General features: G+C 43.0%; 1 protein-coding gene across 2 annotated transcripts in view; it reads right to left on the bottom strand.

The window, feature by feature from the left end:
* LOC130372422 (astrotactin-2-like) overlaps positions 1-21,203 on the bottom strand; it is a 270,954-nt gene that overhangs the window by 121,226 nt on the left and 128,525 nt on the right. For both annotated transcript variants that reach the window (XM_056578419.1, XM_056578420.1), the window contains 3 exons: positions 9,758-9,842; positions 8,702-8,776; positions 64-201 (listed from right to left, as the gene is read on the bottom strand). In XM_056578419.1, the coding sequence (XP_056434394.1) occupies positions 64-201; positions 8,702-8,776; positions 9,758-9,842 (298 nt within the window). The remainder of the gene's footprint in view (positions 1-63; positions 202-8,701; positions 8,777-9,757; positions 9,843-21,203) is intronic.

The raw sequence follows: 21,203 nt of genomic DNA, 5'->3' as shown, positions 1-21,203 counted from the left end.
TTCACTCCCTCCCTCCCTCCCTCACTTACTAAACCACACCCCCACCCCCAGTCAGTCACTCACCGGACATCTCCCGGGTCCTCTGTAACGAGCACGTCCGTCTTGCAGCTGGCTATTGGGTTGATTGACAGCTCCACCGGCGGTACCACGAAGCTCTTACTGACAGGCAGCCAGAGTCCCTGGCCCAGGCTGTAGGAGGACCTGGGAGAGGGAGGGCACCGTGCTGCTGTTAATGGGACTACAGGACTTCCTATACATGTACAGTCCATGTAGAGCAGCAACGCAATAAAGCAGGAAGACATGTGCTGCCACACACACACACAATTATATTGCTACACGAACAGATGCACGCACACACACAGAAACCAACATACATACTTGCATGAATACATATACCCACACACAAACGTAAACACTTAAATGCACAAACGCAAACATACATGCCTACCTACATACAGTGTACACACACACACAAACACACGCATACAATCAAATGGTTTAAGCCTCATCTAACACACTCATATAATTAACACCTTACATTATACGTGTGGATTAATTCATATAAATAAGCATAGATTATGTTATGATCAGTCACTCGTGCAGCCTAATTGAGTTACATTAACTCATGCTGGTTACATTGGTTCAGCCTAATTATGGTAATGTACAGCATTTGAACAATGTTTTTGATACACCTGTTGGGAATACCCAATTTAAAGATAAAACAGATCCTAAACATTGGTTGGTAATGAGGCTGTGTTCTCTGCTTACGTGCATGTGTTCTACATTCATTCAAATCAGGCTGGGTGTACAATACATCTAATCATTCTCCTTTTCTTTTCCCATTCAGTTATACTGGTTGACTTAATTAAATTAATTATTTCTAATTGATTGGCATAGACTCTTTGTTATTTAGATGTAACGTTGACCCACATCCATTTTATGATGTACTAAAGCATATTTCAAAATTAATAAAAGTTTATCCTTTTATGATAGACCCCTGAATAAATGAATTATGCACAACCCAGTCCTCTATCAAACATACTACAGGGTTACGGGTCGGTTTGGAGAGACCTACGATAGATCAAAAAAACAAACGTGCCGTGTTTGTGTTCCTGTCTTCCCTAGGAGGCATATGCAACCTTCACCTTGTTCTTTGCTCCTGCCTGTTTGGTGGTGAGAGCGTTCTGTCGGTAACAGATGGTTGTCATGTTAGATTGATTCACGGTCGGAGGTACTTCATTAATGTTTAAAAGCTGTGCAGGCAGCGTTTAAAAAAAAAAAATCGGGGGGGGGGGGGGGGGAAGTGGGGCAGGCGCAAAGCACACGTCTTGATGTTAATGATGTTGTAAAGTATATCTTATTATACATTGTTAGGTAAATGTTGCTTAATTAATACATGCTTTCAGCATTACAATAATGGCCACATCGCTCTGCAATTTAGTGGTTAATTATGGCTTTGTGGAGCTTTGTAAGCATGGGTGTTGATTCATTATTTATTTACTTATTCATGGCACATTTTCAGCTTCATAATGTGCATTATTTAAGGAATTACTGTTTACATTATTGCGATTAAAGGACTGAGAAATCATCTAAATAAAAACAATGCTGTGCTCTTTGGTAGATCCCCTTCTGTTTAAGGTAACCCTATTAAACCACCAGGTGTGATGTTAATTAGACGTTAGAAGCCATTTCCAAACCCACCCTCTAGTGACACCACAAATAGTATCCGCCCAGATATATGACGGACAGATCAGTCGACCATTTGTCAAAGTCCACTGGTTGAGATTGGGTGCAAGCACCCCTTGAGATGTCACAAATGGGCAATTTCAAAACGGTTCACAATGGCCAATCAGCATCAGAGCCCATACTAGTGCCCGTTAAACGACTGTTGGCCTACCTTTCGTGAGGAAATGGAGTTGTTTCCCTGCATCGAATTCAATAAGATGGCAACACTTCCATCATCTATCCCTCTCCCTCCATCCCCTGCCACTGTATGGCTGTTAATCACCCCAATGTTAACTCTAATTGAGGATCTGCAGCGCCATCGCTGATAAAGCAGCCAATGTTCTCTGAAATGACTGGCTCGTTAACTAGCGGTGGATGTATTTATCCGCTAATGGGCTGGGAGATACTAAGTGATCAACAGCCGCTGCTCGCAGAGATAAATCACTAGCCGCGACTTCTAACGCAGGAATTGTGGCCACCGCCCGATCCACGCACACGCTCATACACGCACGCGCAAATACACAGGCACACGCCCGCACACACAAGAGCAGACAGACACGTACGAGCACACACACACACACACACACACAGACGCACACAAACACACACACGTATATGAACACATCAACACACAATAACAGATCCCAAAAACAAAAAAATCCCCCCCCACCCCCTCAAACACACACCAATAACAATAATCATAATAATAACAACCAATATGCAAAGCTGAACGCAGCACACGCACACACCGAGGGACGAGGCCATCGTCGACACCGAAACCAATGCACATCGGGGATGTCTAAGGCGTGCCGCCCGTGATATCGGCAGCGCACAAATCTCCTACCAATACGCGGCAATCCTATAATATTTAATGCGGCTTTAATGTGCATCGAACCTTAACGACGGCACTAACGATATAGCCGGTGAGGGGAACACGGCGGCGGTAATTAAAGGTAATGCCGCCTAGCGCGCCCGCAAGGCTTGGCCTCCGCGTTTAGCCCCCGGCGCTCGCGATAAGCCATGCATGATTATGTTTAAAGCCCCTCTTTTCATTTTATTTTGTGTTACTTTTATGAGCTCTTTGTCGCAGGCGTTTTTTTATGGAGTCTTTATAAGGGGGGAGGGAGGGGGCACTCAGAGACACTTGGCGGCACGCCACCGGCCCTGACCCCCCGGGCTCCGCACAAGATCAGGATAAATCAAGGGCCCGATCGATGGCCCTGCTCTGTCGTAAACAACGCAGTGACATCCCGTCGCTTTTACTTCCTGCTCCGCGCTAACCCCATGGAGTGCACAGCCAATGGGAGGCCTGTGTTAACCCCATGGAACGCACAGGGAACAGCCAATGAGAAGCTCTTTGTTAACACCCTGGAACGCACAGGGAACAGCCAATAGGAAGCTCAGTGTTATAACTCCATGGACACACAGGGAACAGCCAATGGGATGCTTTGTGTTAACTCCCTGGACACACAGGGAACAGCCAATGGGATGCTTGGAATCGATTATATTTTACTAAATCTATGCAATTATGATGATGATGATGATGATGATGAAGAAGAATGCATGTTGATGACCACGAAAATAAGTACAAGAGTTTTTTCTATCTAGCTGTGTGAGTAGTATGGAACTTCATTAACTATCTATATAGTATCTATATAATACGACATTAAATAGGCATTGCCTTGAACATTCTTCTTCTGCCAAACATTTACTCTCCCTGCAATATTCAATTCCAGTTGTTATCATATTGTATCCTTCAAGGAGTTTAAAAAAGCCTGACCCTAACCCTAACCGCATAGAATGGTTGAATAGCTGTATTCAAGAGAAAATACTTTAACAGAGTGAGCAGAGTAAACATACAAACCATTTAAAAAATGTCAAATAGTTTGCAGAAAATCTGAGTAAAAGAGTTCAAACAAATAGCTTAACTAACTTGCTAATAGCGGATCAGCAATGTGGCTAAACTTCGCTTAACTTGTCACATTCTAAGCCCAGTTAAGCCACATGCTGTTCACTGATTCACACAGTTCGGAGAAAGGGGTGTATTTTATATTACGAGACACGTTTTGTTTAGCAAGTATGCGTCTGTTAATTTTTCTGGAGACAAGACTTCGTTTCTCTTGACCTTTTTTATAATATACTGTTCCAGTATATATATATATATATATATATATATATATATGTATATATATATATTTATATAAAAATTCCCGTCATCGCTTGACACTCCTGCAGTGTAAAGCCCTCTGAAATAACTTTTTGTTTGCAGGGCACTTTATGAATAAACTTGACTCGGCTTAAGAGTTTCTTATAGTGAACACGACCATGGAGTGCATTTGCGGGACTCAAGGCTGCCCACTTTGCATTATTTTCATAATTTTGACTAGGTCACATGCCTAATGATGTTCATGAATAGATACCCTGCGAGGAAATAAACGATTCGCCGAAAGCGGATTGCACATGAGATGCATTTTAATGTAAACTAGAATTCATAAGGATTGCAACTCAGTGTATACATGTTTTGATACATACTACACATATATGGTACTCGCAATGTCCTTCTTATTCAAACGTTGCAAGACATCAGGGTGCAGGGTTAGTTGATGTGGTGCGCAGATCCCCCCGAACCCCCAAAGGTGCTGTGTTCAGTATCAGCAGCCTACCTGATGACCGCCATGTAGGAAAAATACCAAAATAGTAAATAGGAATCAAATGTATATAGCTGCATTTTGTTTGATATATGACATATGATTAGACACAAACAGTGTTCTAGCGTCACACTGGTTTGATCCATATTTGATACATATCACACGAGATCGTATCGTTGATTAGACTGTTTTCGATTTTCTTTCTAAAGTTGCATGTAGGTCAAAAGCGGGGCTCCATTTATCGCACTCACTACAGCCATATCATGTATGTTCCTGTGGTCTAAAAATAGTCCATTTTGAACGACGTTGATTAGTCCTGCTGATTGTCGTCGAGTGTGAAGCGCTGCCACAACAATAAACACCACGGCGCCACGCCGACTGCAGACCAAAACATTTGTCAAATCCTCATTATTGGTTTTCCTGGCATCCAGTCACAGGACATTTGAAGTGCGTTCCGTAGGTGGATGCACCTGACAGCTTCCCCAAGGGTGCGGTGTGGTAAAGGTCAGGGTAATGATCTGGCCAGGGCTACCTGCAGGGGAATAGCCTTTGCACTGCTCTGTCCAGGAGACGGATTACGTTTGTTCCATCTATTTAAAACCCAGCCCTGCTTATGACCACGTATTACGGTGACTCTTTCTGTCGTTTGCGGTGGCGACTTGTATCTAGGTGACCGTTTTCCATCCATCTAGTTAGCACTGTTTTTATTGACTACGCATTCACTTAGTAGACAAATCTCTAACAAAGACGCATGTTTTTTTTAAGATATTTGTAATTTAAGGAGCAGCTAGGAGCTAGCGCATCTTGCTCAAAGGTGCCTACAGGCTAGACGGGGGCCATTGGAGATCGAAACCGAGTGGCTTTTGATTATTTTGATTATTTTGAGTCGTAAACACTGTAGCCACAACTCTATCCCGTCAATTGTAGTAAGCTCAACAATAAGTAGGCCAATATACGAGGAAGGGCTTATGCTGCATAATATGCTGCGGAATAAATAGTTTTCTGGATAACAGACACAATTGACACAGTAAAGGGCTCTCCAAGGAGAAAATCTGTGGATTGTGTTGATTGCGTTCTTCGTCTTGAAATATATGCACATCCCTATAAACAAAAGCTTGAAATGTGAAAGTACTTATAAACAAAGCAAAAAAGGCTCATAATGACTGACTTTCTCCAGTCAAACTAAGTGGCATTGAGAAACAGGTTGCTTTTAAAAGTAACATTGCTTATAACCTTGATGGTTTGCATATTTTTTCTGTTGGTTCTGTTGTTGTTGATTCAACAACATGCAAAGCAATAAAAAAGACATGCTCTGTATAAAATAAGAAACAACTAGTAAACAAGATATAAAACAACTTTTTCAGGCAATCCTTTTTGGGACTATACATGTGCTTTGGCACAAAATAGTAAAACATCACTCTACAAAATATACGTTTTTAGGGTTCCTGCTTTTTTCTTCTGTTTTTATTGATGCCAGTGAATGCATTAGCTTACAATCAGTCGACAAAACACAATATATGTGCTGAGCGTTATGACCTATGACCTAATCTGTATCCTTTTCAGCATTGATGGTTTATTCATGTCACCATGAGCTAACATTAGCAGTTCCCATTTAAAGCAAACTGTAACCATGGGAATATAATTGAAAATAATAAGATTAACCCTATGAAACTATACACCCCAGGTTTGGTGAAGGTTTCTCAGTGTGTAAGAATTGTCTGAACCTTGTTTGACCAGATGAAGATAAGTAACTGGTAACTTGACCAAACATAGAGGGCAGGCGTATTTTTTATTGTTGTTGGGTGTTTTACAGTGAATATGTATTAAACTATGTTTTACACTGGATTCTGCATCTGCCATACGTGGCATGACAAACGGCAACAAATCCATGCCTCCGTTGTGTAATCCTCAAAGAGGATGCAGGATGTTGTTTGGCATCACCTTTTATCTTATGTGTCCAACAAATGAACTAAATACCCCAACAACCGTCTCCGATACTACTGACACAGCAGACTCAAACGAGAGGAAGGAGGAGGAGGAGGAGGAGGGGGGGGAAGGGGTGGCACATTTCCTTCCAAAAATAGGAACACACGTCGGACATGCGGTGGTCTGACTTTGCAATTCATCTCCTTCCTTCCTTGCCAAATACCTATCTCAATTCCGTTTTGATTCCAACTTGGTTCTCAACACTAGCAGGAGGACAGAATTTAATCTGGATTACTGCATTCAGTTCCATCGTCCTGCTAGCGTTTACAACCAAGATGGCTGCCAGGTGAATAAGGTCAATGGCCTGTGGATGTCTAGACCAAAACAAACTAGAAAATGCATTTCCTGCAGATAACAGGGGTTGATTTGTTAAATGTTTGACCAAATTGTGAAGTCTGAAGTAATTGAAGTGTCATAGAACTAACTCCCATTATGAAAATAATATTTTAAAAAGTTTAAAATCTTTAAAGAATTTGAATGGTATCGCACGATTCTAAGCAAATCTGAACATTTTAAAAGTGGAATAGAGTCTCTAGATTAACAATTGTAGTTAGGTCCCAAAAAGTGTAGAGCATCAGAAAGAAAAAAAGAAGGAATAAAGCCTAAGAATAACAATAAATGAGTGCTGCCTGCAGCACTCACCTAATAATAACCCTGAAATGCATATATTTCCTAAGATAATATTCTGCTTTGTGGTTGTGTCAAGGTACTGGTCACAGAAGGGGCTAAGGCATAATGAACATATAGTTATTAGGGGTTGTTGTGTTGATGGTGTAGTAGCAGCAGTAGGTCCGATTAGTAGTAGTTCCAACATACAACACAACACAACAACTTATCGTTATCCAATATCCAATGACTTAATCAAGGAAAAAAAAAGACATGCTCTGTATAAAATAAGAAACAACTAGTAAACAAGATATAAAACAACTTTTGTAGCACAACTTAACCAGCCTATTCTAGACATTTTTGGATACTAGCATGTTGCTTTGTAGAATAAACTGTATAAGTCTACGCCTTGACAACTCATGAGAAATATAATGAAAAAAATGTAAGTACTTCTTGATTTTTCACTTTCCTAGCAACACGTGCTGCTATTTTGAGCCTGAAGTTGGAACTAATTAAAAATAACGCTTATGGTTTGATTACAAATAACTGCTAAGCAACTGCTAGCTGACTATTAATGGCGCCGTGTGGGCGGTTGAGATCTATTGCGGGCGGTCGGTCATGGAGGTTTTAAAGGTTTTGAGGAGCCAATGGGCAGTGACCTGGTCTTCAGTGAATAAATGAGGAAGTTTACTTTACAACAACTTGATCGGCGAATGAAGGACAGAACGAAAGGAGGAAATAAGGGAGGCGGGAAGGGAGGCAGGGAGGAACAGGTTTAAAAGTGAGAAAGTGAACTTTGCACCGAATGAATGCGTGAATGAAGGGTGTCAGAGAGGAAGGAAGGACGAACAAGGAAATGAACAAACAGCTCAGTAACGTAAGGTTATCGTCATTTAGGTGCAGGTACATGTCACCTCGTAATCAAAATAACCTTGGAATCCATTTTTTTCAAATTAAAACAAAACAAAATGCCCCTACAATACTCAACAATTTGATTAATTGATTCTGGGGCACCCTTTGAAGAAAAATCAACCATTTGACCGTCTCATGGGAAACCACACGCATAACAAAAAAGGTTCCCTTGGATACCCGTCTTAAAACCTGTCAAAAATAATAACCCCGTGCCGGCTTCAAGAAAGGGGTCATCTTAAGTGGCAGCAGGGCCATTTGAACAAGCTCAATCTAGGACAGACCCTCAGGCTGTTCCCAAACCCACAGGCTGGATCCCCACACCCAACCCCTGCTTTATGGCCCTTTGCAGCTCTGCATAGCACATCTGTGTGTCTCTGTGTGTGTGTGTGTGTGTGTGTGTGTGTGTGTGTGTGTGTGTGTGTGTGTGTGTGTGTGTGTGTGTGTGTGTGTGTGTGTGTGTGTGTGTGTGTGTGTGTGTGTGTGTGTGTGTGTGTGTGTGTGTGTGCGCTTCGAGGAGCATGTCTATATTTGCCTGCGGGCAGTCCATCTGTATGCCTTTGGAAACGGCCTGTGTCCCTCGTGTCCTCTACCTCAGGCAGACAGACAAGCTTACATACACACACACACACACACACACACACACACACACACACACACACACACACACACACACACACACACACACACACACACAGCACACACACTACGCACTCACATACGCACACACACACACACGCGCATATGCACACACACATGTGCAGGCATGCGCAAACACACACACTTACACAGACCACGTGGCCTCCAACATTCATGGTTTGTCTCACCTGAATATCTTCTCTGGGGCCTGTTCTCCTGTAACTAGGTCATAGCCTTTCTCCAGGTTAGTGTACGGCCACGGCCTGCCAGAGAGAAACACAACGTAGTACATCACGTTTTATACATTGTTTATGAAGTTTAAATATAAAATATACACAAAATACAAAAGGCACACAATATCATTATTTTCCGAAAAAATAATGTAGATAGCTTTGACTGCAAAAACAGTACATATAATCAAATATATACATAAAATGTATCTTCAAAATAATTAATATGGAAGAATGGACTCTGCTCAGGAAGAAATAAAATGTGACCTTCTCGATAATGGAGGTCACAAACATGTCTGAACATAAAAGTGTACGCTTTGAGTAATTTACAACCGCGGTACAAGAATATAAACTAAATTTTTTAAGCATTCATTTGAAAGATAACTTCAGAAGCAAGGTCACTTGCTGAGAGTACGTCCGTGGAATGGATAACAATTGCTTATCTGCATTGTAAAGCGGCGACGAGTGGGGATTTGATCCATGATTGGTTAGGAGGAGAGAGAAGCACCTCCAGCTCATTAAAATCAGAAGGTGCACCAGACAATCTGCTAACACTTTAACGCCCAGAACCATATTGGCTCTGCCCATAAAGTCGTCAACACATAAAGGTTATCATGCCTCTGTCTCCTTTCCCAGAGCAACCCTGAGGACAACACTACACTGACACTCCACCACACAACACCGGCCACCTTCTCCTTCCCACCAATATGACACACATTCTTTCTATACACTACACTGAAAACATGATTTATTTATTTATTCATTAATTAATTCCCTCATCAGCAGTCAAGCCTCGGGGAACTTTGCCTGCCGAATAAAGCTCTTTTTCCCCAAAACCAACCACCGATTTAATTTGTTTTAAAAGATGGAAGGGAGCGGACACTCTTTCCTCTCTTCTCACTTCATCCCATTCCCACTAGTCGCTTCTTCTCCGACGTTGTCCCTGTTTTTTAAACTATTTTTAGTGGCAGCAGCTTTTTTCTCGTGTAGAGCGATGAGGAAGATGTGACTTACCCTTCGTTGCGCCCCCAGTCACTACGGAGACAGAGATGATTATGGTCTGGATCAGGGGAATAGCCTTCGTGACAGCTACACTCTCCTGCAGCCCAGGGAATTAAGCAGAAGAGTGTAAATAGTGGTATTTGTACAGTGCATTCATGTGTCGGTGTTGTCTCACGGATCAGATTTTGGATTAGATATATAAATCTGATGGCAGATGAGCTGAACACTGGGTGACCAGGGCGTTTCTGTTGCTTCATCTTTGTTTCGACTAATGATGTTGCGAGAGGCGGGGCTATCACGAACAGGAAATCGCCACAGGCGTGTAGCAGCGAACACACACTCGGGCCAGCTTTAGTGCAATTTTTCCCGGTGACAAGGCAAGCTTAGACATCCTGTCCGGACACCAACAATTCTTAGACAAGTGTCTGTAAAGGTTTTCAATCAACACCGTTCAGGGGGTCTGTAGAAATCGCCTTCTCAAAGCTTAATCCTCTTAAAGTTTGTACTTCCTAGAATATGTCTGTCACAAAACCGAAAACTCTGCCCCTTTCAGTTATTGGTTTACGGCCCAGTTTCTGTGCCATCTCTCTCCAGAAGTTCTGTTGTAGCATGGTAAAACTGCTGGATCCAAGATTAGTGTAGGTGTAATCTCAACTGTTAACGTTATATTGTTAGTAATGTTTGGGCCGACACTAGGTAGAGAAGGTCATCTGGCAGATCCCCAGTTCCACCTAAACCAGTGTTGAGGTGTCCCTGAGCAAGACACTAAACCCTAACCATCACCTACCAGCTGGCTAGCTGTTGTCTTGCATACATCCACACACACATGGTTGTGAGTATGAACGGGTGAATGTGGGGTGCTTTGAATGAACACTAGTTACACAAGAGCTAGCAGTCCATTTACAGTGTTGTAAATGACCCCTGTTGCTGTAAATGACCCCTGTTGCTGTAAAATTGTGGCAGCCAATCACGTAAGCCCCTTAGTTATAATAAAAGTATGAAATGCACAATGGTGCACAAAATGATACCTACATTGAGCTTAAAATGTCATTGATTGATTTTTGGGCAGACAAAGGTGACTTGATTCTCCAAATCATAATTTTAGTCTGTGAGCGCAATAGTGTGTTTCTCCGCATTCGTAATTCGGATTTAATAAGAGACTCCCAAAAGGTAATTCCAGAATGGCAATTTCAAGCCCATGAACATGGATTATGTTTTCTGATTCCTCGGGGCAAAAGCACAATTTAATATAGAACAGGTTAACATAATCTATGCATTTATTCTTCAAACCTCCTGCTTGGTCACTTGTCCATCAGAAGACAGACAGCAATAGATAGAGAGCAATAGATTGTCATATTTTGCTGCAGTAAATCAGCATGTCTCTCTCTCTCTCTCTTCATCCTCTGTGTCCTGCTCATCCCATCTCATCTCAATATTGCGCGGGGGGGCGTCCCCATCTGTTTGAGTGACATTGTGTTCCAAGTTTTCGCGCTGTGTCTGGTAGGGTTTCTCTCCCCTTTTCCACGGCCACGTTTCCGTTTTGACTATTCAACCTATTCTTCCCGTGGGGGTTGGTGGTTCAAACCCCGGCAGCGACGTCGCACACACCGGATAGTTCAATCGAGCAAGCACTTCAATCACTCCTTTAAAAGGCCTGAAAAAGCCCTATTTGAAATGGGTTGGAAACGGGTTCACTCTGTTCAAATCAGCACTGAGGCCACTGCTGTGTGTGTGTGTTGCCAGCTCCACCTGTGTGGGTCTACGTTTATGTCTAATTTTGGAGAGCAATGTATTCAGTCAAAACCCTGGCGTTTAGCAGTATTTAGAAAGGAAAGTCACTGCCAATGCGGGCTCTGTGCAAAGTATACAATTGTAAATACAAGCGGATGGTCATTAACTAACCGGAGTGCATTTATTATTGACTCTTCCGGTGCTTACCAATGCCAGACCCTAACCCTTTGTTACACACGTTTAGGCAGTTTGATTGTTGACGGCTTGGCAGTGGAACTGGAGGTTGAATAAAATCATAGTTTAAGTGCACTTGGTCCTTGATATGTTTGTGTCAGGCAAAAATCAAAAACAAAATACACTGTTCATGGAGTGCATTTGCTTTTAAACTAATTTACTACACGCAAAAGCCTGTTTTATGACCCTTAATTCTGTCGTAGTAGTCAATAGTCAACAGAAATAGACAACTTAACCATGTATTGTGCAATAGCTAAATCTAACCAAGCCTACATTTTGCATCCAAGCCTAAACTCAAGGGTTGATGGTTCACACCTTTAAGGTACACAGTCTACCTGTAGGCATCCTTGAGCAAGTAACCCCATTTGTAAGTATTTCCAACACAACGTCTGCTGAAGTTAGCTATACACCCAAACATAAAGATGGTGTACCATGTTGAATATATATAATAATATATAAGAAAAACATTAAGAAATACAATATTTGTCTTACAATATGGCTTTTGTTTAAATTTTACAACAATGGTTGAATCTTGAGCTCCCCATCACTGCAGTCATCTCAGGCCCTGGGCTCACCAGGAATGCCAGTTAATATTTAGATAAAGCGATTGAGAGCAGCGCCTGGGGAGTGAGGGTCTGCCAGTTCAGCCACCACAGCCCCACAGTCTCTACATTTAATATAGATGACACACTCGATTGCTAAAAATGAATAACAACCCCATTATAACAGTTTGTGGCAGAAGGACTCCAAATAGGAAAATGCACAGTGAAGGAAATCTGTGTCATTTGTCAGAAGCACTTGAACCGAGAGTTGAACCAATATGCGGTGACACAGCCTTGTAGGAGTCTTAGACATCCCAGGCTCCAAAGTGCTTCCAGCTAGAATATGATGTACGATGTTCCAGTCAAATCGTACAACACCTTTACCGATACTATATGGAATAAAATAGAACACGATTAACAGAAGCAAATTGTTGTGACACAATTTTAAGAAGGCCAAATACTACGATCTGAAGGGAAATACACTGATAGAGATGTTTCTTACGATACAAAAAATTCAATAGAAGCTGTGTCACAAAAATCATGCATTGACAACTTTATAATAACACCACTAACAGCGATTTTCATTAACTTTGGCAACACAGTTCTTTGAAAGTTGAAAAATAATTCCCAACACAAACAATCTCATGTTATGAAAAAAATATTGGGGGATTGAATAAGTAAGTATTAAGGCAAGGGCTGAACTGCAGCAAAAACATTTTTGCATGCATTTACATTTTCATTACGTCCCATAGTCCTTGCGGAGTCCTCCTAAAACTACTCAGGCTTGTCAAAGATGTGCACAGAAGCAACAATTCAACAATCAACAGCTCACAACGCCTGGGTTTTAGTCCAAACGTTGTTAGTCCTCAGAATTGAATTTCTGAATAAACGTTACTAGAGAGTGATTGAGTGAGTGGGGTGCCAATCATTCATCTAGATCTCTAGATCTCTCTTGATGGACAGACAGACTGACATACGATACACACAGAAAAAAAGACAGACTGTTAGATAGATATCATAGGTAGACAGCTAGATAATTAAGAATCCCGGATACACAAAGGAAACTGTTTTAATTTTTAAGTCAACATAAAATGACGTCACCAGCGATTAGCATTCTTAACATAATCTGTAATATCAACTGCCACCCTTGTCTAACATGAATTAATAAATGGATAAATTAACTGCTCATCCGCATCTTCTGCATAACACCATTTGCATTCTATTACCTTGCAGTTAATAATTCATAATTTGACCTCATAGGCTAACCTTATACTTGTGCTTGTTGCAAAGTGCTAGAAGAGGTAGTATTTACAGTTTAGAACTATGTGATTTTTTATCTTCTCAGTGCGAAGTCAAAGGTTTTTGTGGAGGACAAATGACATCAATTCAATGTTCATGTTGTTAGTTTCCAACCAAAAGACCAATAGAATTGATAACTGATTTTGTTATAATATTTTTGGGTCATTGAATGTCTTCCTGTGTGTGTACACTTAACCTTCATAGCGATCTCCCTGCTGTGTGTCTGTTCGCTTGCTTTGTGTATGGTAGTGGCTCACAAGCAGATACAGCCGTTACCTAGTAACAGTTACTTAAACGAGGGCGAGTCCAAGCGAAAGAAGCAGACAGGTCAATATGTTTAGCCGTAATTCACCTCTGCTGTGTTTATAAGGGGAAATCCATTCGAGTGAGGCGAGGAAACGGAATTCAATAGCTTCACATCCAAGAATGAAGGAATAAGTAAACAATGTTTTTCTTTCTTTTGAATGGTAGCAAGGTTAAAATGGGTGGGATATTTTACAGTGTTTGTAAAACAGACAGCCTATGGCAGCAGTAACAACACTAAACAGGAATGTTATCAGATAGCGCATAACGCTCACACACATAATATTACTGCGACATAAAGGGTGTCAAATTAAACAATTCTATTAAATTTCAACCGTTCATTTAATAAGGCATAAACCACAGTGTTCATTTGCATGTTGCATGCATCGCGCGGACTGGCAACAGTGCTAACAATACACCCCCTTTGAATCTGAAACATCGCCAGCGTTATCACTTGGACAATGACTCCAATCGCACTCACTGTTTCATTATCACTTCCACTTTGAACACGGCATGAAAGGACTATTAAAGCTAACGCGGCTATTAAAGTGAAACCGGTAACACGCTATTAAAAGCTCAGTCACAACCCCCGCTCCCTTTCTTTGGCCTCCGCTACGTTCCCGACGACGCAGACTATACGTTGATTAATCGGATTGGTTTCGTAATGCACTGCTCTACGTCGTCCCCCCCTGTCCCCCCGTAGGGCTGAAATGGGCAGCTTTCAAGGTTCATGGAATGGGCGTAAGGGGAGAGAGTTATGGCTCACCTGGCGCACACTCGCACCCCGTTACATTATGTCCACTGGAGGAAGCACCTACGGACCTTGGGAAGATCCATCAAAGCGCTTCTAACGGGTGGATGGGGATTTAATGGGAATTCTTCTGGCGGAGCTGGAGAATGTGCTGTTGTGGGGGACTGTGTGTGTGTGTGTGTGTGTGTGTGTGTGTGTGTGTGTGTGTGTGTGTGTGTGTGTGTGTGTGTGTGTGTGTGTGTGTGTGTGTGTGAGAGAGAGACAGAGAGAGGGGAGTAAAGGGAGATTCCGAGAGAGAGAGAGAGAGAGAGAGAGAGAGAGAGAGAGAGAGAGAGAGAGAGACTAATGAAAGGGAAATGGTGAAAATGTAAAGGGATAACACTGATCATGAGAAGGAGCGAAGGAGTGAGAATGAAAGCGATAGAGAATAAGAGAGGGATGAAGAGAAGAGAGAAAGACAACTAGATAGCGAGAGAGAGCAAGATAAATAATGGGGGTTGGAGAAGAGGTATCTAGCGTTTACTGGCCAGCTAGATACAGGCACGTACAACGTCTATTATTTCACTCAGTAATTTAATTTAATTTGCATTATATCACCTTGTGGTTAATCGCACCTCATTCACCCATTGGTTGACCGCCAGGTCAACCAGTCCATCCATGTGGACCCAGTCCATCCATACATCGACCTCTGTTCTAATATCTACACCTCCACATTGGTGGATTGATCACCCCGAACCCTGGGGTAATACAAAGCTGGGTTTCGTCCAAGCGGGACGCTCACCGATAGTGACATTGGTGGCGGATGGCAGCGGCGAGTGACTGATAGGTGGTCCACCTGATGACCTGGTTGAACAGCAGTGGTCTCGCTGGCTTGATTGAAGACAGTGATTGTGTTTGCATGGTGAAGTCATGTTTGTTGTGTGTAGGTGTGAATGGTAGTTGTGTCAGCCTTTTGTGTGTGTGTGTGTGTGTGTGTGTGTGTGTGTGTGTGTGTGTGTGTGTGTGTGTGTGTGTGTGTGCGTGTATTTCTGTGTGTGTGTGTGTGTGCGAGAGAGTTGCAGAGAGAGCGAGAGAGACTTTATTGGAGATGGATGTGGTGCACAATGTCTTATTTTTAATGCTTGTTATTTTATCTCTGCGCATAAAAAAGTGTACGTTTAACTGAAAAGAAACCGCCGCCATTCAAAGTTAGTACATTCTTCTAGTGCATGTGCAGAACTTCTTATCCCTGCAAATATTTGTTTATTCTCCCTATCTCTCTACCTCCATCGCTCTCTCTCTCGCTCTCTCTCCCACCATCTCTCTATCCCTCTCTCTCTTCACCGCTTTCTCTCTCCCTCCATCTCTCTCTCGATCCCTCTCTCCATCTTCCTCTTCACCGTTTTCTCCCTCCCTCCCTCTCTCCCTCCCTCCCTCTAATGTACCGCTCTGTCTAACACTCTTATCTATCTATCTCTGTCAGAGCCCCATTGTTTGACCCGCTCGATTGCATAACCAGGGCCATTGTGCTAACAGATGCATATCCCTTACATATCATCAGCCCCCTTCCCCGCTCTCTGTGACTATCGCAGCAGCCCCAGGTTTGTTTTGCTGCATTGTGTTGTCTTTGTGCATGCCCGGGCCGCGACCAAACACACCTTACTATTTACATCCTACTTCTCAGATAAGCCAAGAAGCAGATGTTCTCAGCTCTTATCAGATGTAGTGTGAGTGTGTGTGTGTGTGTGAGTGTGTGTGTTTAACCTAGCACCAGTATATGTGATGAAGACTTTATTTTTCTAGCAGATATCAGCCTGCAGTTTATTTTTATAAACACATAAATCCAAAGGTGAGGGAGTGGACAATTAAAATGATCCCCAACCGTATCACAATTGTCCATTTGCCATTTTCAAATATATATCTATACAGAAAACTGACATGAACATCATGGATTCAGATGTTCTTTATACAAAAATGCAGAACGAAAGCCCTGCAAGTTGCATGATAAGTGTGTGTGTGTGTGTGTGTGTGTGTGTGTGTGTGTGTGTGTGTGTGTGTGTGTGTGTGTGTGTGTGTGTGTGTGTGTGTGTGTGTGTGTGTGTGTGTGTGTGTGTGTGTGTGTGTGTGTTAGTGTCCGTGTGTGTGTGCTTGCTGACACCATGGTTTGTAGCCAGTGCAATGGGGAGCGTCTGACCCAGTATTACATTATGCATTGGCCTCCCCCGTGCCCTTGGCTAGCTCTACATACATTCCCCATACATTACCGCCTGTAATCCACCGTAATGATCTTAAGATGCACATCACTGGCTTTCATGAGGACAGCACCAGTTAATGCCACTGTGATGTGTGTGTGCCACTGTTTTAGCTCTTAAGGTGCCGCAGGTGAGAACTGAGAGCCGTTATTTGCTTGTTATTTGTAAGAAATGCCAAAGCCATTCGTCAGCTCTCAGTGAATGAAATGTGCTGTGTGAAAATCGTTTTCAAGGTGACTGTGCCTGCGTCTGTATTAGCCAATTTAGATTATAGACCGCCTCTGGGACATTTCTGACCAATCAGGGCATATCTTCCCTGATTGGGTCAGCTAGTTCATCTTGCCTGTCAATCACAGGTGCGTGAAATGCAACACGTCTCTATGGTGGACAAACTAGGAGATTGGGAGAGAAGAGAGGGGGGGGACTTTTTAATCTTACTTTCAGCACATTATGTTAACGATATATATGCTACTTAATACTTCTAATACTAGCACTACTAACAAGATCACTTCTAGATTACTATGACTGATTTGATTACTTAGTACATAGGCTTTCAGTATTCAGTCACATTCATGGAGTAGCATGCAGGGCTTTTAATGTTCCCCAAATTGACATTATTACGGTACACGGTATACGTTCAGTATACCACTAAATGGCTAAGAGAATAGGTTCCTAGATGTATAGTAATAGTCTATTTTGGATTTAAACGTTTTACGATTTAAAGCCAAAGCTCTCATGTAAAGGCGTAGAATTGTCATAGACGTCTATAAAGTGACGTGCTATTCATTACCTTTCAGCGACTTTAAAGAATGTTCTTAATGTTCCCCAGGAGTTGTCATTGTGGCCTCATATCGAATAGCCCCAAAAGGGCCAGTTATATGACAACTACTGAGCACTAGAAAATGCAATTCCCGCAGAAAAGGCGGCGAGTGCTGAAGTGCAAAGTGAGGTTGAAATTATATTATGGTAAAGCCACATAGTTTAAGACGTAAGGAAATGTCAAAGATCCCATGGCATGAAAATTTCACTTCGAGAGGTTTTCTAACATTAATATGAGTTCCCCTTACCTGACTATGGTCCCCCAGTAGCTAGAAATGGCGCTAGGGGTAAAACGAGCACTAGGTATCCTTCTCTGCCTTTGAAAAAACAAAGCTTAGACACGCAGATTTGGAATTCTTCCCCAAATGTCGTCATACGGGGAAATATTACCTCCCCTTCTCTGCTTTTCCCGGCCAAAGAATTTGGCCCGACGATGAGCTACGAGTGTTGCACACTTCTGTGTTATTTCGATAACCGTTCTGCTGTTGGTGTTATGGCGCATAACACGTCGGGGTTCTCTGACGTCTCTGGTATATCCACAACGAGACTCGTAGGGTTATCTCAGCCATGGTGGAGAAGGAATTGGGGGAAAGGGACTTTGGCTTTGACTCTCTGAAGTACATGAACCGCGACATGGAGGAGAAAGGGAGTTGTCGCGATTGTCTCCCGCAGGAGCCCCGCTGCCGCGAGGCACCAACGCCTCGGCGCTGCCCGCTGCCCGTTTCCCGAGATGGTGGTGCCTCGGCAGTGGGGCTCCGGCGGGATACAATCGCGGGCCACAATCCCTTTCTCCTCCATGTCGTGGTTCAGAACCACAGACGTCGGAGAACCCAACGCAGTCGTTTATGATTCATAATATCGTCTGGAGGCGCACACAGCTTTGTCCGTGATAATATGTATTATATGATATAGATATCTACGTATAATATGATATTATTTAGATATAGAGCTCCAGGACTCCCGCCAGAGCACCCGGAGTGTTCTAGAATATTTACAGAACACGGCCAAAGGCTATGTGCGCCTCGCCATTGCGTTACATGTAAACAGAGCCACATGGTACTACCGTATCCGCAAGCTGCTCAGGGCCACACCCCTACCATCCTACTTGACCCGCCTCTCTCCTTCTCATTTTTATTAAAGCTACAGACACCGAAACGGCCCGTTTGGGAAAAGCTCAATGTGCGACTGGCTCGTAGGGGCTGTAATTCTGCACCACGGCTGAATTTTCGGGAACGTCTTCAAATACTGTGTTAGGGGCCCACTAATACCTTTATTAAAGCATCCATAAAGTAGCATGCCATGGGATCTTTAAATGGCTTAAATCAAGTGAAGGGATTTGAACAGAGTCTAAATGGAGTAAACATTGTAAACAACATTGTAAACAAATACCTACCTATTGCAACCTAATTGTTAACTATGACATTATGGGGTATACAAGGAACCTCTCATCTATCTCTCTTACACACACAAACCTCACAAGGTCTGTGTAAAAAAACAGATAAATGATAAAAAATACAAATAAAACACAAATAATAATCACGATCCAAACACAATAATATTGCACGGTAATCAACTGCATCTAAGTACAACACGAGGTGAAGCATAGAGAGATGGTGCAGCTATAAGGTGACTCCCGGGTGCAATCGTGGCAGAACGTGAACCGATGAGAGGGGGGGGTTCTCCTCTAACGCTCAGACGCCTGGCAGCAGAGTCGTAAGAGAGTAGAACTGAGAGTAACTGTAGCAGTCTGTTAATATAGAACTCCTTCAACCCTGTCTTATGCTCCTCCAAGGAGAGGGAACCCAACGCAGCTGAAACGTTATCACAACCAGCTCCCTTACATTGTCTCTGTCGCACTCTCTCACATCCACGATTGAAAGCATGGACGCACACACACACACACACACGCACGCACACACACACGCACACACAAAAAGACAGAAACGCAGACACACACACACCAACACAAGGACGCAGACTTCACACACCGCAGTGGAACTAAAATCGAGACATTATTGCTAATATTGATTGAATTGTTTTAGTTCCTCTTTATAATCTTTCCATCGGGGTAACTGACATATTCCCACACAGTGTACAGCAATTACACAAATATGCCATTTTCATACATGAGAGGATTATAATCATTTATATTATAATCTAGATTATAATTTGGGATGAGTTCTTCCGAATTAGGACAAGCCAATGTGTTGTACTCCTAATGGACCAGCAGTGACACCAGAATGGCGTAGGTAAGCCAAGGTGCTAACCTTCCATACCTTCCTTCCTTACTGTATGGTCCCAGAATAGCACAGAAAACAACATTACATAAACAAACTCAAACGTTAAATGTCCAGTCCTCTTTTTACTTTCTATTTTTGGTCTCACACCTGGCTTCTTACTTTCCCTACCAAACAACCAAATAAGGGCATTGACAATCTGCAAGCTCGCTAGCATAAAGAAGAAAAAATACAAATTACGGCTTTTATGTTTGCCACATTGCCCTGTGGGCAAAAAGGTCTGGTTATGATTATTATAGCTGTAATTATTATGGGACTGTGTGAATTTAAATGATGAGGCATTGTTTTGTGTGTTTATGTGTGTGCGTGTAGGTGTGAGTAGGTATTTTCTGTGTGTAGGTGTGGGTAGATGTGTGAGTGTGCGTGTGTGTTTGGTTGTCTGTGTGTGTGTTTGTTTCTGTGTGTGCGCGTGTGTCAGTGTGTGTGTGTCCGAGTGTGTGCGTGCGTGTCCTTGTGAGTATGTGTGTGTGTGTTTATGTGTGTGATCTCTAGAGTGAATAATGCAATTTCCTCGTAAATATCCCTTGGTCCCGGTGAGCGAGACGTAGCTGGAAATATCATTCCCAGTAGGAGGGCACCGGTGGTACCCTCCCCTGCAGACACCCTCTCCGCCCGGGTGGTAACGCAACGCGCAGGTGCTGCACGGGCACTGGGGCCACTTAACTCCCCCAATCCGAAATAAAACGACGCCACCGGCTCGTGTTACAACCCCCCCCCCCCTTAAAGTTCAAAGTGGACTCCGCTCACCCCCTGCGTCATACTTCCATAAGCATAACCATGCGCTGCCATAAGCACGCTGCTAAACACCGCTAGAACCCCCAGCAGGGTCTCTATCTGGATCCACCGCTCCGATGCCTCAGCACACCCTCCTCTGTGCAGAGTGCTCACGGTGAGTGTGTGTGTGTGTGTGTGTGTGTGTGTGTGTGTGTGTGTGTGTGTGTGTGTGTGTGTGTGTGTGGCCCGCATCACCTCCGCTCCGGCTAACCTTTCACTGTTTACTTAATTTTGGGAGGAGTCGATCGTCACTCGTGATAACGCATAATCTGCAGGCTTTGAAGCACCCCCCGCCCCCAACCAGCCCCTTGAGAGGCTCCTTCAAATGTGAGAGTTGGGTATTTTTGTTAATGGATTGCTTAGCAAAATAGCGAGTATGCAGCCCAGTGTATTCTGACTGCCGTCAATGCATGGAGATCTCAACAAGGTCAGAGAGAGAAAGCGAGTGATGTGGAGAGAGAGAGAGAGAGAGAGAGA

Source organism: Gadus chalcogrammus, chromosome 19 (genome assembly GCF_026213295.1).
Source record: "Gadus chalcogrammus isolate NIFS_2021 chromosome 19, NIFS_Gcha_1.0, whole genome shotgun sequence".
Taxonomy (NCBI): Eukaryota; Metazoa; Chordata; class Actinopteri; order Gadiformes; family Gadidae; genus Gadus; species Gadus chalcogrammus.
This window is presented reverse-complemented; position numbering and strand designations above follow the sequence as displayed.